Consider the following 16,280-nt stretch of genomic DNA (forward strand, 5'->3'; position numbering starts at 1 on the left):
GTTAAGTTTTAGTTTCTATTACTCACTTATTTAACTTTGCAAATGTCCTCTGAAAATTTTACTATGAGAAAGGCCATAAAAATTAGTTCTTAGAAAAATTCCATTTTGTACTTTCTAATATGACTTATGCTAGTAACCAAGAAATTGCTTACTTGTAATGAAATTAATATTTTCCATAAATATTAACTCTTATGTAAAGCAAATAATAGTAAATCTTTGATCCCATCACTTTGGCAGACCTATATCAACATTTATTTCCTTTATAACTGATGGCGAGGTGGGTCAAAACCATTGGAATGACATTGTTTCCAGCTATGTAGAAACAAGAAGAATTTAAGCTAACCGTTGTATCTCAGTGAGTAATTCTGTAATTACCTAAATGGATTCACTTTCCTTCAGTGCTGAGCCACGGATCATTATCTACTTCAAAATATTTTAGCTATAATTTTACATTTACTTTAAGTATCTGTCTCTAAAATAGGGTGATATGAACTCATAGGTTAGCCAAAGATGGCATTTTGATCACTAAAATTTTTATTTTTTTTCAGGTAAGTATGGGATTTGCTTGTCATTATTTCTTGTTTTACATTATTCACATTATTCCCTGTTTTACAAGTCCTTTATTCTGTCATTAACAAGTTGTAAAACATTAAACTCTGTGGGTGTAAAGTTTCTTCATCTGTAATACAAATATTTGGCTGAATCATTCTAAAGCCTAAGATGCTCAATAATTTTAATGAGAAGACAGCTGGCTTTTGTTGTAAATACATCCATAGTTTTTATGACCTTTGATAAGTCATGTAAGCCTCAATCCCCACCTGTGTAGGAGGGAGGATGGACCTAATGATCTCGGAAGTCTTTTAAAGTGCGTGTGTATCAATCCAGGCTCCACTGGTAGACTTTGAAAGCTACAGAATCTGATAAGCAAATAATATTTTAAAGGTTTTATTTGAAAGAGTGAGTGGGAGTGAGAGCATCAGTGTGGGGAAGGGCAGAGAGAAGCAGACACCCCACTGAGCAGGGAGCCCGACATCGGTCTGCATCCCTGGACCCCAGGATCCTGACCAGACACTCAACTGACTGAACCACCCAGGCGTCCCCAACCAAATAATTTTGAAAGGCTGGTGGTCTGTGGGAGCCAAGTTTCTCATTGCTGGAGGGAGAAGTGTAGAACAGTCTGTGCATGATGAGCTCCTCTTTAGCTCACTGTAGATCTGGTCAGGTACATGGAGAAACACATACAGAGAGAGATGTGCCTCCACTAGTGAGCTCACTAGGACTCAGACAAGGAACATGTTACAGGAGCTTGGAAAATCTGATTTTTCCAGAAAGCTAGGAAGTTCAGAAAACAAAGCCCACAGTCGTGGGGTTATATAAAGGGGACTCAGATGATTCCTGAAAGAGCTCCTGATGGCCAAATATGGAACGATGTGCCCGATAGATTGACCTTGGATAGTATAACCCAGAGTATAAAATAAATATCCTTACACCCATGCTGATAGAAAGAATCGAATAAGCAAGTGGGGGAGAGAAGACAAGCTTCTCCTGTGGAAGAACCACAAAAATTTTTATGAGTCCTCCGGTCTCTGGGTGATGAAGGGATGTAACTCCCCCTTGTGAAGTGTGGCCTGGTAATGACTTCTCTACAAAAAGTACTATATGAAAAGGCAGGAAAATATGTTTATGGTGGATAAACCTGAACAGATGAACAGGGCACATTACCTCTGTGGTTGTCCTCCCCAAAACCAGAAACCCCAACTGAACCATGGGGAAACAGTTAAAGGATCTCAGTTGAGGAGCAATCTACAAAATACCTGACCCATATACTTTAGAATTGTCACAGGCATCAGAAACAAAGTTTGAGAAACTGTCACCTCCAAAAGCCTAGGGAGACGTGACAGCAAATGCGTGGCATCCCAGATGGCAGGCTGGAGCGATGAAAGAGTAAGAAGGACCTTGGGTATCAACTAGAAAATCTAAATAAAGCATGAACTTAAGATTAAGATAGTAGATCGATACTGATTCATAGTTGTGACAAATGAATCATCGTGTAAGATTTTAATAATAGGACACACTGGGTATGGAGTATGTGGAAACTCTGTCCCCAGGTTTTCTGAAAATCTGAAAATATTCCAAGGCACCTGAGTGGCTCCATCGGTGACACTTGTCTGCCTTCGGCTCAGGTCATGATCTCAGGATCCTGGGATCGAGCCCCACATCGGGCTCCCTGCTCAGCGAGGAGTCTGCTTCTCCCTCTCCTGCTGCCTTCCCCCTCCCCCACTCCTGTGTGCTCGCTCTATCAAAATCTCTAAATAAAAATATCCTCAAATTAACATTTTTATTAAAAGAGTTGCAAATGCTGAATTCAACTACTAACTCGGGATTTATAATGCATTCAGCAGTTTGCAAGATACCAAAGTTCCCCCCCCTCCCCGGGTGTTTATTTTAAAATTTTTTTCATAAAGACATTATTTTTGGGTATTTAAACTCCTCCTAGACTTCAAAGATAGTACATGAGTACTGCTTGAGATGCTGGCTTTGAGACAGGAATGGAGGTGACTGGAAATTACAGTTGAGAGTTGAAGAGGCCCTGTGGGTATCTTGATAACGTGTTCCTCTCGGGAGGCAACTCCCCAGAATGCCAGAAGGGTCCCTCCAGGATTGCAGAGACATTGGGAAATCTGGCTTCCTGGGAGATGTGATGGATTTTGAGGTTTTGAGCATGTTCTGTAAGGATGTCCTGTATTTCTATTTTTAACTTCACTCACAACCGTCTTCCATTCGTCCTCTTATCAACCACCCCCTTGATGCTTCAGAGTGACGTTGTTGCAAATTAGCGTGAAGATTAGATGCGAAACTGTACATCCATCATTGAGAGAGAAGTAAGCAAGGATGTATTCTAGGGAGGAGTTATCTTTTGAAATGGAAAAAAAAATTAGTAATTTTGCTGGCTTGTTTCAAGCAGGAAAGCACAGCTGAATATTTCCTACCTCCTTCCCACCGCCCCACCCAGCTGACAGCTCTTCAGTTCACCTCCCTCTTGCAGACAGCCTGCCACCGTCTGCCCCTCACTTTCCCTACACTCTCCCTCAGGGAAGCTGAAATGTCAGCTCTGACTCTGCAAGAGATTGATTCTCCGTCGGGCCTTCATTTCGGCTTTACACCATTCCTCACTCTATTGTTTGGATGTGCATATGCAGTTATATTAACAGAGCTGTAAGAGAGGCATGCGATCGGTGTTTTTTAATCCAGCTCAGTCGTCTCCCAGAATTAGTCAAGGAGGGAACTGGTTACCTCTGGTGGTCTGATTCCCCTCCCTGCCCTCTACCTATTAAAACAAAACAAAACAAAACAAAACAAACAAACAACAAAAAAAAAAACAAAGCAGGACAGCTTGCATATTTCCAGTGGCTCAGTTCCAGGTGATGGGGAGGCATTGAAGTTGAATCCATTCCTACAAACTACTTGGCCCTGCTCTACCTGTCAGATCAGTGAAGGTTAGGGAATAGGTTGATTTTCACTGTAAAAATCAAGTGTACAATAGATTATGGTGGAGAAAACTTCCATTTAATTTTTTGGTGAAAATATGGTTTCTGGGGGGTATGAGCTTTTGATAACCAATGTTAAGTTCCCATTCACATCTAGTCGGATGCTGATGGAAAGTCTCTGTGATTATACCTATAGGATAACATTCAGTAACTGAAACCTGTTTAGTAACCCCACAGAATATCCAAACCTGAATTTTGTTTGAACATCTTATGTGGAAAAAAAAAAAAAAAAAGAAAATCCTATGTGAGACCTGTCCTTCCAGGTGGATAGAAGTCTTATTTGGGATCTCACTGGAGCTGAGAACAAATGAAGCCATCACTTAGCCTTGGGGACGGAAAGTCCAAAAAGAGTCACAGGGGGGGATCCCTGGGTGGTGCAGTGGTTTGGCGCCTGCCTTTGGCCCAGGGCGCAATCCTGGAGACCCGGGATCGAATCCCATGTCGGGCTCCCGGTGCGTGGAGCCTGCTTCTCCCTCTGCCTATGTCTCTGCCTCTCTCTCTCTCTCTGTGTGACTATCATAAATAAAAAAATTTTTTTAAAAAAAGAGTCACAGGGGGCTGACCCGTGGAAAGGGATCAAGGGAAGAGTAACACTGATGAAAATTAAGCGCAGGAATGCAGATCGACCCTAGATAAGGATCTGTTCCTAAGAGTTATTAGACATCTGCGTAGAATCCAGTAGACTAATGTGGCTGAAAAAGGATGTTAAACATAAGAGGGGGGCACAATTTATAGAAATTGTGCCTTGTGGGAAAGACTGATATTTCACCTGTTTGTAACAGGAACATCAGGAAAAAATCCTCCTGTCCAAATGACAAAAGTTAGGAAGAAAGTGGTGTCAGGAGCAGCCCTCTGCTTCACAGGGCGTTTTCCTTGAGGAAGCAGACGTGGGCTCTGATGTAGAAGCAGATTGTGCATTCAGCAATAAAATATTGGAGTCAATGCATTTTATTTTATTTTTTAAAAAATATTTTATTTATTTATTCATGAGCAACACTGAGGCCGAGACCCAGGCAGGAGAAGCAGGCTCCCTGTGGGGAGCCCGATGTGGGACTCGATCCCAGGACCCCCAGGATGATGACCTGAGCCAAAGGCAAATGTTCAACCCAGGCATCCTGGACCAAGGCATTTCAAATAATACCCATAAATGACCTAAGAAAGAAGACCTGTTTAGTGCAGTCAGAAAAGGAATGCAAGGCAAGCAAAGACCAATAGTAACTAAGCCAAAACTTGGCATCTGGAAACGTTTTATTAAGGAAAATGTCCTGTTCTCGTCTACGAAGTCCTAGATTCCAACAATTGGTTCCTCAGGAAATGTGACAAAGTTATCAAGGCTGGAGAGGAATGATTCTGTTACATTAAACTGGAAACCGTACAGAATTAAATACAGAACACGTATTTTTGTGTTTGGGAGTCTTTCTCCTGTTTGGAAATTTGGCAAATAAATTGCTAATGCTTTTTATAGATACTGCCCCATAATCGAACGCGCTCCAACAAGACAGGTCAGTAGGAGACTTTATGGCTTGTGGCAGCTGCATATGTTTTTAAGAGTCCTTCAAGTATCACGGAGTGATGTAGGCTAAAATCAAACTAGCCAGCCGTCTCCTGTATCCTAGTTGACAGCTAGGGGATATGTTGTTAGTGAATTCCCGTATGTCAAGAATTCTCAAACTTGTCTAACAGATTTTCCCCGTTCAAACAAAGCATTTTCTGTGGCTGCCACGTAATCCCCAACAAAGGGGACTGCCTACAGGAGAGAGTGTCAAGTTCCAGTTGTGTGTCCTGGGCCAGAATGCACAGACTATGGCCTACAACATCACACCCCTGCGTAGAGCCACAGTGGAGTGTGTGAGGGACCAGTTTGGCTTCATTAATTATGAAGTAGGAGATAGCAAGAAGCTCTTTTTCCATGTGAAAGAAGTTCAAGATGGCATTGAGCTACAGGCTGGAGATGAAGGGGAATTCTCAGTGATTCTCAATCAGCGCACTGGCAAGTGCAGTGCTTGTAATGTTTTTTTTTCTTCTTTCTTCTTCTTTTTTTTTTTCCAGAGGAAAGAAAGGTTTCATACAACACAGTATCAAAAAAAGTAGAAGGAACACACTAAATGCACAAACTTGTGGCAAATAAATCCATAGCCTATTGTGATAGGTCCTTCCAGCATCGATCAGGTTTCTTCTCCATCTGTTATCTCAAGGTTATTTACAGATGTGGTGGCTTTTGAATAAGAGTCTCTCACAGTAGAGTGGACAGGTTTCAATCATTGGTTTCTGGATCTGTTTGTGCCATGTAGGCATCCAACTCGGCATCCAGGTGTCCTTTTGTTTTCGACATGTATGCATCCAACTGGTTGTCCAGCTGCTCCTTGGTCAGCACAGGGCGAGTGAGGGCACCTTTCCCTCGTCCACGGCCAGCGGACCAGGTTCGAGGCATTTGTTGCCATCGGAGATTACAACGGACACGTGGGTCTGGGCGTCAAGGGCTCCAAGGAGGTAGCCACCGCCATCCGTTGGCCATCATCCTGGCCAAGCTTTCCATCGTCTCCGTGCGACGAGGCTACTGGGGGAACAAGATCAGCAAGCCCCACACTGTCCCATGCAAGGTGACTGGTCGCTGTGGTTCTGTGCTGGTGCGTCTCATCCCTGCCCCCAGAGGTACTGGCATTGTCTCAGCCCCTGTGCCCAAGAAGCTACTGATGATGGCTGGTATTGACGACTGCTACACTTCGGCCAGGGGCTGCACTGCCACCCTGGGGAACTTTGCCAAGGCTACTTTTGATGCAATCTCCAAGACCTACAGCTATCTCACCCCTGATCTCTGGAAAGAGACTGTGTTCACCAAGTCTCCCTATCAGGAATTCACTGACCATCTAGTAAAGACCCACACCACAGTCTCCGTGCAGAGGACCCCGGCTCCAGCTGTGGCTACCACATAGTTTTATACAAGAAAAATAAAAGTGAATTAAAGTTCATTAAAAAAAAAAAAAAAACAGGTAAAAGCAGGTGCTTTGTTTGAAGTGAGGGTGAGAAGTATAATTTCGACCACTCGCCCCCCCATCAGACTCTGCAGCGGTGCCACGTAAACTTTGGGGGACTCTGGGGTTCTCTGGAATGTAACTACATAACCTGCACCCAAAATCCTGCATTGTATATTAGTTATTTTCTTGCAGGTCATTTGAAAGCCTTTGGGAAATCATTGACCTTCTCTCCACCCTGCTAATTTTAGAAGTAATGGCACATGATAAAAAAATGCAAGTCTAAATATATAGTAAAAAAAAAAAAAAAAAGAAAGTTATATAAAAATGAGGCTGTTGCCCATTTTATATCCCTGTTGTAGTCCCCAGTTTATTGTTAGTTTCTGTGGATCTTTCCAAAAATATTCCATGCACATGTCTGCACACATATGTGCATATATACACATCCCATTCCCCCTTTTTGAGTGAAAAAGTAAAAAGCATACTGACTTGTACTTTGCTTTATGCACCTAAGAATAAATATTAGAGTTCTCTGTGTTTGAGTATATACTTAGATCTATTGTGTAGATCTAAACATTGTGTAAAATTTCAATATTTGAGGGTCAATATTTTACCAATCATTAACAGACTTTCCGTGTTTAGACTACAATATCTATTGTGATTTAATGACCATATTTTCGGAAATATTTGCAAACACATGCAAACAGTTATGTGGGGTGGAGAATTTGCAGAAATGCCCCCCAACGAGCAGTGGAGACGATAATCCACGGTGGCGTGAGAGGGATGGTACCTCTATCTCCGCCAGCATGCGCTGTGCCATCAAATCTATTTTATCTTCATCAGAGATCTGAGAATACCAAATCTTCTTTTTTTTATTTTAAGTTGCATTCACTAATAGCTAGTAGACTGTATTTTCATAAATTTCAAAGCCATTTCATTTTTTCCCCTATAAACTGCCTGTTCATGTCATTATCCAAATTTCTAATTAATTTTTCTTTTTTTTCTTTTTCTTTTTCCTTTTTTTTTCTCTTTTTTTTCTAATTTATTTATAAACACCTTCCTAATATTAAGGAAACTACTCCTTTCTATATAGTTTGGGGAACAAAAAGTCTAATACTTTCTGTTTTTTTAATGGTATTTATGAGTTTACATTGAACTTTTATATGGTTTTTGATTTTGATGTAAAAACTGTGAGTTCTTATTAATGTCAGACATTTTTTTATATATATATTATCAAGTGGTCCAGGTAAAATGAACCATCGAAAGAATTTTCCTTTGTTTCCAGGAAAACATTGTATACCTGGAATAGTAAGTAATGTTTCTTCCCTTTCAGTAACAAGGGATATATAATCTCTTAACTTTCCTTTTTGATTCATGGTGGTTGTAAGTTTCATGATCGAGTTTTTTTTTTTTTCATGACCGAGTTTAAGAGTCAAATTTGTGTTTGCCGTCGTTTTTAGTATATTTTATCCTCCACTTCACAATATGCTTCTAACTATAGATTCATAGTTTGGGGGAAACTTAATACAATTTTCTGTGTTTGTGTGGCTTGCGATTTGTAGGTAGGGGAGGGTGTGTGTGTCAGTCGGCGTGGGAGGGCAGGTGGGAAATGGAGACAGATCTGTTCCAAGCAGCCATGAAGTTATTAACTGCGACAGAAATTTTAAGGATTTTTGCCTTGGAATTAGAAGCGCGTGTGTCCTGATTATCTATTTCAACACAATAAGCTGTCACAAAAGAACAGTGTGACATCGTTAATGATTTGGGGCTTGGTGGGTGGAAGTAGGCACTGTCTCTAGGCCCCGTGTGCCCTGGCAGCTCTAGCTGGTGGACCTCTGTCACCTGGATCGAGATGGCTGCACTGAGGGGACTCCTTCATGTGACTAACTGGACCTCCCCACAGCCTGGTAGTCTCAGAAAAGTGAGATTTCTTACATGGTGACATAGAATTCCAAGGCATCCAAGGAGAGAAAACCTAAACCTTGGACCTCAATGAAAGGACCATCCAAGAATATGGGACTGTCTTTAATCTCGGTGCCATGTAACCAGAGGGTATTACTTGGGATGAGTCACTTAAGACTGTATACGTATGTACACAGATGCAAGGACCATGCAGTGCCCCACTGCACCGAATGTCATCCTATGCACGCACTAAGGCATTTCCTACCCCTTAGTCCATCTCCTCACAGCTATATTGGGTGTGAGCTATTATAATTTCCCCTGTCTTTTTTCTTTTCTTTTCTTTTCTTTTCTTTTCTTTTCTTTTCTTTTCTTTTCTTTTCTTTTCTTTTCTTTTCTTTTCTTTCTTTTCTTTTCTTTTCTTTTATTTTATTTCTTTTCTTTTTTCTTTTTTCTTTTCTTTTTCTCTTTTCTTTTCTTTTTTCTTTTCTTTTTTTTTCTTTTCTTTTCTTCTCTTTTTTCCTTTGCTTTTTTTCTTTGATTTTTTCTTTTCTTTTCTTTTCTTTTCTTTTCTTTTCTTCTTTTCTTTCTTTTCTTTTCTTTCTTTCTTTCTTTCTTTTTTTTTTTACATATTGGAAATAGAGGAATTTGTCTTCAGTTAGATAGCTTCTAAAATCCCAGGTGTAGCTGGAATTTTTAGTGACATAAGACCTTTTTTTTTTTCCTGGAAATTGCCAGGATGGTGTGATTATTTGAGGAAGGGGCTCAGGAGGGGATGTACGTACCTAAGTGCTCATAGATTCACAGAATCATAGAAATTTTGAGTATGGTAGACATGTATGCATTACCTTAACATTTTTTTCATGATAAAAAAAATGGATTTGCAGGAAAATGGGAAATGCAGTGATACAAAGGTGGGTGGCTTTAGACAGACAGACGAGACCTGCAGTCCTGCCTCTGTACCTTCTTGCTCTGAGCTTCTGAACACAGTCAGCTTTGCTTTCTCTGCCTAGGCCACAGTTTTCTAATCCAGCATAAAACACTGCCGCAAAGCTTAGAGCCTTCCGACAACAAAGGCTTACTCTATCTATGGACTGTGTGGGTTATCTGGGAGGTTTTTCTGCCAGTCTCACTCAGATTTGCTCAGAAATTGCTTGCTTGCCTGAGCCCAGGCACCCCTGGGACAGCTGAATCTTCTGGAGCTTTCCTGTGAGTGGCCTTCTGCTGCAAGCTCCCTCACTGCATGGCACCCTCAAGGTCCCAAGAGCACAAAGGCAGAAACTGAGGTCCTGTTGAAGTCAGGCCTTGGGACTCCCACGATGTTACTTCTCCCACCATCTCCTAACAAAAACCAGATTCAAGGTGCAGCGACATAAGTTCCACTTCTCGGTGGTGGGAGTTGCAAGTTAGACGTGGCCGTATTTCATCTATTAATCTCTGAAATGGAAAAACCTAAAATAAATCCCAAAAATGCCATAACAAAAAAAATAATATACATAAAATGTCTAATGTGGCATCTAGATTTTCAATATGTTTTCAACAAACAACTTCTGTTTTGGGCATTGTCATTGTTTTTGTGTTGTTGTTTTGTTGTTGTTTTTTGTTTTTTGTTTTTTTGAGGTCTCCCGGGTGTCCAGTCACTGACAAATTTGGAGTCTGTAATCAGCTTCTGGGACACACGGTTGTATGCTTCAGACACTGGCTCTGGTTGCTACGAACTTCAGATGCTGCTTTAAAGTTAAAATTAATTTAGTTTTGGGCTGCTACCTCGCCTGTTCCCACCGCTGGTTTCGCCGTCTGCTCCACTCCTTGGTTTTCCCTCTAGCAGATACCCCCACCTAACATAAGCACACGTTCATTGATTTCCCCTCACTTCTAGAATGTGATCTTCCAGAGATGAGTAACTTTGTATGCTTGCTTTCCTTCGGGAACTGGGTGGGGGCCTAGAAACAGAGAGCTAACAGGTGTTCAGTACATTTTGGGTGAACGGAAGCAGGAGTGATGACTCCACCTGTTGCAAAGCCTGTGCCATGTTAACGAAGAGTGACACAAGCAATTGAGCACGTCTGACATGGATTTTCTTGTAAAGCTGAATTAACCAAACTTGTTTAACCTCCGTAGCTTTTTGAATATTTGGTTTTCTTCAGCTCAAATTTGTATTGCAGAGAGCTCTCCTCACCCCAGGGGAAAAAAGATACTTACTGAGCAGCTCATCGTTCCTTTATGAATATTTTAAACACTCCTGGTATAGGGACACCTGGGTGACTCAGTGGTTGAGCATCTGCCTTTGGCTCAGGTCGTGATCCCGGGGTCCTCAATCATCATACTCCCTGTGGGGAGCCTGCTTCTCCCTCTGCCTGTGTCTCTGCCTCTCCCTCTCTTTCTGTGTCTCTCATGAATGAATAAATAAAATCTTTAAAAAAATAAAAAAAAACATTCCTGGTGTAAATCAAGTGCATCATAATCTCAGATAGCTTTCTTTTTTTTTAAATGCAGTATTTTTTAGCTCTTGGTTCAATGTCAAAGAACTTGTATTATGTTCAAGAAACCCCACCTGTCCTAACATGCCTTCTGAGGTTCCTCTGAAATACCATAATGACTGTTTTCTCTTTACATACTTGTTTAAGGAGTCAGATTTAGTGATTGTTTAAAAGCATCTATGAATAATACCTCATTATAAAGGGCTTTTTGGGGGCATGTATTGCAGTTAATATAGAAACCCGGGCGGGTTACTTTGCTTGAAATCTAAAGGATAAACCCAAGAGGCTTCACAATCAGACAAGATTATTATTTTAAAAAGTCATTCTCGGTGGAAAATACTACCTTACTAAAATCTCTCTCTTTAGGCGGCACTTGATAGGATGAGCACTGGGTGTTATTCTATATGTTGGCAAATTGAACACCAATAAAAAATAAATTCATAAGAAAAAATCTCTCTTTAGATGGAACAAAATGACTTAGTACAGAATGGGCGATTTCAAGACAAATATTATACAAATACCCTTTTAATCTCACTTATATTAATTTAGCTGATATAAGTGAAGATAATTGATCTCAGTAAGCATTAAACTTTTTAAGGTTAATTAGACCTTTTCACGAACAAATATTAAAACTTTTCAAAGTAAAGAATATGATGTAAATACATGCTTTTTTTCCATGCATTTTTTTGTTGTTGTTCTAAAGAGTCTGGAGGGTTCTTTGGAAGTAAAAAGGCCTTTAAAGACTACTTCTCTGCCATACTTAATATTAGACTGAAAAGTCTTTTTCTCCCGTTCATGAATCTCTCCCTGGATTTGAAAATTGAACAATGATGAAGATAGAACCAATAGAATGATCTGCAGTTTTCAGCAGAACTGCTGAGGCTCCGAGAACCCACATCACCCAGGCGGGCTGCGCAGCAGGTGTGTAGCTGAGCCCAGACTTGAATCCGGGGGGTCTGACTTCTCCTCCACAGGTCACCACCCCTAATCGGGACCCTACAAAGTAGGTGCTGTTAGCCTCATTGTTCAGATGGCAAGACTGAAGTTAAAAGGGGCACCTCGCTTGCCCAAGGTCATAGAGCTGACCACTGGCAGAGCGGACAACTGAACCTACATTTGTTTGGGTCCATGACACGTGGGCTTTCCTTCGTGCTCCTCACCCGTCCTCGCTATGTCATGGGGACATGGATCTATTGGTGTTTTCAGGAGCTTCCCCCAAACCCTACTGCACTAAGCTGCAGGGCTTGAGCAGGTGTGGAGTGGTGTAGGTGCTGTCTGGATATAACCCTTCTGCTCTGATTAGCCAATATCTCTCATCCCTGGTTTTGGGGGATTTGTTTTTTAACATTCTTGAACCACTGTACCAGCGGGAACCACATGGAAAATACTGATGGGCTCCGGTCATCTGCTCCTCCCCAAGTCCAAGAGGCTCATGTTTTTATTCTTAACAAAATTATCTCATTTATTTTTTTTTTCTTTCAAATCCCAATAAAGTAGAAAGCCCAGGAGACTGTGAGCATCGCCACTGGGAGCGAGGACTTTGAAATGATTTGTGACTGTGCTTCAGACAGAGGGGGTAAGGAATTATTTCCTGTAAGGATGATGCTGATTTTCATCTTTTGAAAACAGATCTTGCCAGGACAGAAGCTATGTTCATTCCTCATAAGCCAAAATACCTTTGTCATATATATGGGTGCTCAGATTCTTTTTTAAATCATCTTTCTGAGAGCTTATTTGGCCAAGAATTAGAACTAGACGGCATTTGTGAATAAGTGGCTATCTGTTCCAATTGCTCAGTTCAGGTTCATTAAAGACAGAATGAAATAGAGCACCCACAGTTCCGTTCTGGGGGCCATGGATTGAATTAGCAGAGAGATCAGAAAAAAACGGTTTTCTGTTCAGGTAGAGAACTTTCAGGTAGAGAATCTAGTTCTTAGATTCTTCTCCATCTACACCCCTTGTTCTATTAAGTGGTTCCATATATATCATTTTAATTACACTGGGATTAATAATCACATCCGATACTAACATGTTAATTCTCTGACGTTGAGTTAGAAATAAGATGAAGTTTATTAAGAGCTTTTAGTAAAAGAATGCATCTGAAGAACGGTTAGGGCTCAAGGTTATGGACCTCAAGGGAAATGACTAGGGCCCCTTGCGACCCAAAAAATATTTTTTATTTTTTATTTATTTATTTTTTAAAAGATTTTATTTATTTGTGCATGACACACACACACACACAGAGAGAGAGAGAGAGAGAGAGGCAGAGACAAAGGCAGAGGGAGAAGCAGGCCCCATGCAGGGAGCCTGATGTGGGACTTGATCCTGGGTCTCCAGGATCACACCCTGGGCCGAAGGTGGCACTAAACCACAGAGCCACCCGGGCTGCCCCCAAAAATAATTTTTAATTTAAATCATTGCATCATTATCAAATATGGACCTTTAAATAGTTTAATTGAAAATACTTGCCTTAGGGCACCTGGGTGGCTCAGTCAGGGAAGCATCTGCCTTCAGGTCAGGTCATGATCCCATGCTCTTGGGATTGAGTCCTGCATCCTGCTTCTCCCTCTCCTCCCCATTTGAGGTCTCTCTCACTATCTCTGTCTCTCTCTCTCAAATAAATTTAAAAAACAAAAGGAAATGTTTATCTTAAGGTCATGTGAGTTTAGGAAAATCCTACGTTATAGAAAAAAATTGCTCATAAGCTGTCAAATATCACATAGCCTATAACCTTTCTTGAGTCACTGTATTTTGCATATGTTACCATTTGCCTAACACATTTACTTTCTGGAAATGTACAGAATTTTTTTCTATCATGTCATTCTTTGTCTTGAGCTTCATCATAATAGCACGTGTTACAATTTCCTACATTAAAGGCGATTTTCACTTAGGATTTAGCATAGTTGTTGAGTCTGTGAATACATATCCTTTCCACATCTTTGATCCACAGTGGGTGTCCTGCGTTAGCACAATGGAGAGGAGATTCCCAAATCTGATCTATTCTAGGTCTTAATTCCATCCACTTTTTAACAAAATACCACAAAAATACTGCTTACCGTTAAAGGTTGGAACAATCACTTGAGGGAAAACCAGCTCACGGAGCCTCTTCTGGCAGGAGCTGTGCTGTTCTTTATCATGTGAACAATTCATCTCTTTAGATAAACACAATCATTTTTTTTTTTGGCAAGTTATTATAGGAATTTAGACTTGTAGCCACTGACTGACCAAAGGACCTGGAAGGTCTCGCTCTTTGGTGCAGTAAACCCAATAAGTCCTGACGTCCTGCTCACGGGGCTCAGTTCCACCAACAGTATAGCTTTACTTGCCGTCCTTACTTGACCACTGATCTTTTCAGTTTAATGACATGTTTGGCAAGTTACTGGGTAGTGATGAGGAAACCCAACCCTGTCTACTCTGATTTGAAAGATTAGAAGCCTGGGCTGTATTTGTTTCCACAGCCCAGGCTCTCTTTACCTCTCCTGGGAGCTCTCTTTAGTGTTTAAGAAGGCTTTATAGAGCAGCCTGAGATGCACACGGGAAGATTATTCATTGGTACGTCTATGCCTCTTTCTTTTAACTAATTCTTGATGCTTATGTGGAATAAACGTTTCTCTTGTGGCTCCGAAGCCGCTAGGATGAGTTGGCTTCAAGAGCATGTTGGGGTTCTTAGTAGAAGCTTGTGGAATTATTCTAGGACTTAGTGTCTTCTTTCCCTGAATGCATCCATATATTGTGACTCATCTTGCTGGGGCATTTGCTCTTTGTGTTACATATATGCTAATTGAAACTAATAACTAGTTCGCTGTAGACAGTGCTGCTGCCATGGCCACAGCTCTGGTGACATCTGGCACCGTGGATCGCATGAGCGTGTACAGTGTGCAAGCATTACACCAGACCGAACACCACCCGTGCTATTGGTCAGTTGGACGGGCTTATCAGAGAGCTGTCTACCTTGGGTGGAGCTTTAGAAGTTCAAAAGGAGCATGTTTCGTCCCTAGGTTGTGGCTCATTGGCTGGATTAGGGCATAGGGAAGAATTTGACAAGATGCAAATGAACACATGTTTCTTGACCATGTGACCAACAGGCTGTACAAGATAATGTCTACTCTGTGCAGATTCTCAGGGGTGATTGGATTAGATCTGCCTTCCTGTCTGGGCCTGTCACAGCCAATGTCCTCGCATAATTCCAATGCCTCCTTTAAAGGGTACTGATGATTCAAATCCCATCACGTTGACTCCAGCTAAACCCAGTATTCCAGAATGTTTGTTTAACACCCCCGGAAAAACTGTGAGCCCCGTTATTCTTCTAAAACCCCCAAGACTTTATGGCTTGGGTCATAATCATGGACACACACCTTATGGTAGCATGCTTAATCAAAGACTTGGAATTGCAGGATTCAGGACTGGTTTTAAAATGTGCCAAGTAGATCTGAAACTAACAATAGAGACCATGATGTACCATAATTTAATTTATTTTTATGAGAAATATTGACTCGACTTTCAATTTATTTAGTAATCCAACTGCATTGACTGTTCAATCATTTACTCAAAATGGTAGAGAATGGGTTTGTCCACATTACATGAAACTGATGAAACTATATTTTTGAAGAATGTATTTGGGGCTGTGAGAATTTTATAAATGTTATAGAGTTTAAATAGGCTCCCCTTAGGAAGAGTGTTTCTCTAAATTTGAATTTTACTATTTTTGGTTTTGTAGTTGACTGCAGCGTGATAGATACTATCTAGATAAGAGAACTACTTGAGGGAGCAGATCTGTCACGTTATTAAAAATATAATTTCAGTGACATTTATAAACATGCTTCTTAAATAATAAACACTTTAGGAAAGGGAAAACATGTTCATTCTAAAAGTAAAGGTCTTTTTTATGTCTTGCAAAAGAAGACCAAAAATTTTTACCAGAATTTTTTTAAAAATATTTTATTTATTTATTCATGAGACACAGAGTGAGAGAGACGCAGAGACACAGGCAGAGGGAGAAGCAGGCTCCATGCAGGGAGCCCGACATGGGACTCAATCCTGGGACCCCAGGATCACACCCTGGGCCAAAGGCGGCGCTAAACTGCTGAGCCACCCAGGGATCCCCTTTTTACCAGAAATTTTAGAATATATTTTATTATCTAGAATGATTTTAAAATTTTAATCAATTTTTATAGTTTTTCTCATTAAAATATTTCAGTACTTTTATAGATAATCTGTGGTTCTCAAAGTGTTTTATTTTGGTTAGATGAATACCAAATCCTTTCATAGTGTGCATGAAAGAATTCCAGTTTTCTATCTTACATTTAATCAAATACTAAAATAATTTTTAAAAAGACATAATAAAAAAGACCCCAAATATTGACATAATGATGGAATATCTT

General features: G+C 40.7%; 1 protein-coding gene and 1 pseudogene across 1 annotated transcript; both read left to right on the plus strand.

Annotated features, from left to right (window-relative positions):
* The first annotated feature begins 5,797 nt into the window (after positions 1-5,797).
* LOC121475248 (40S ribosomal protein S2-like) lies at positions 5,798-6,513 on the plus strand. The gene has a single exon (XM_041728380.1). The coding sequence runs from the start codon at positions 5,879-5,881 to the stop codon at positions 6,479-6,481; it is 603 nt and encodes a 200-aa protein (XP_041584314.1). The 5' UTR covers positions 5,798-5,878; the 3' UTR covers positions 6,482-6,513.
* A 7,521-nt stretch (positions 6,514-14,034) lies between these two features.
* On the plus strand, positions 14,035-15,363 carry LOC121475727 (annotated as a pseudogene).
* Positions 15,364-16,280: the final 917 nt, after the last annotated feature.

This window comes from Vulpes lagopus, chromosome 14, assembly GCF_018345385.1.
Source record: "Vulpes lagopus strain Blue_001 chromosome 14, ASM1834538v1, whole genome shotgun sequence".
Taxonomy (NCBI): Eukaryota; Metazoa; Chordata; class Mammalia; order Carnivora; family Canidae; genus Vulpes; species Vulpes lagopus.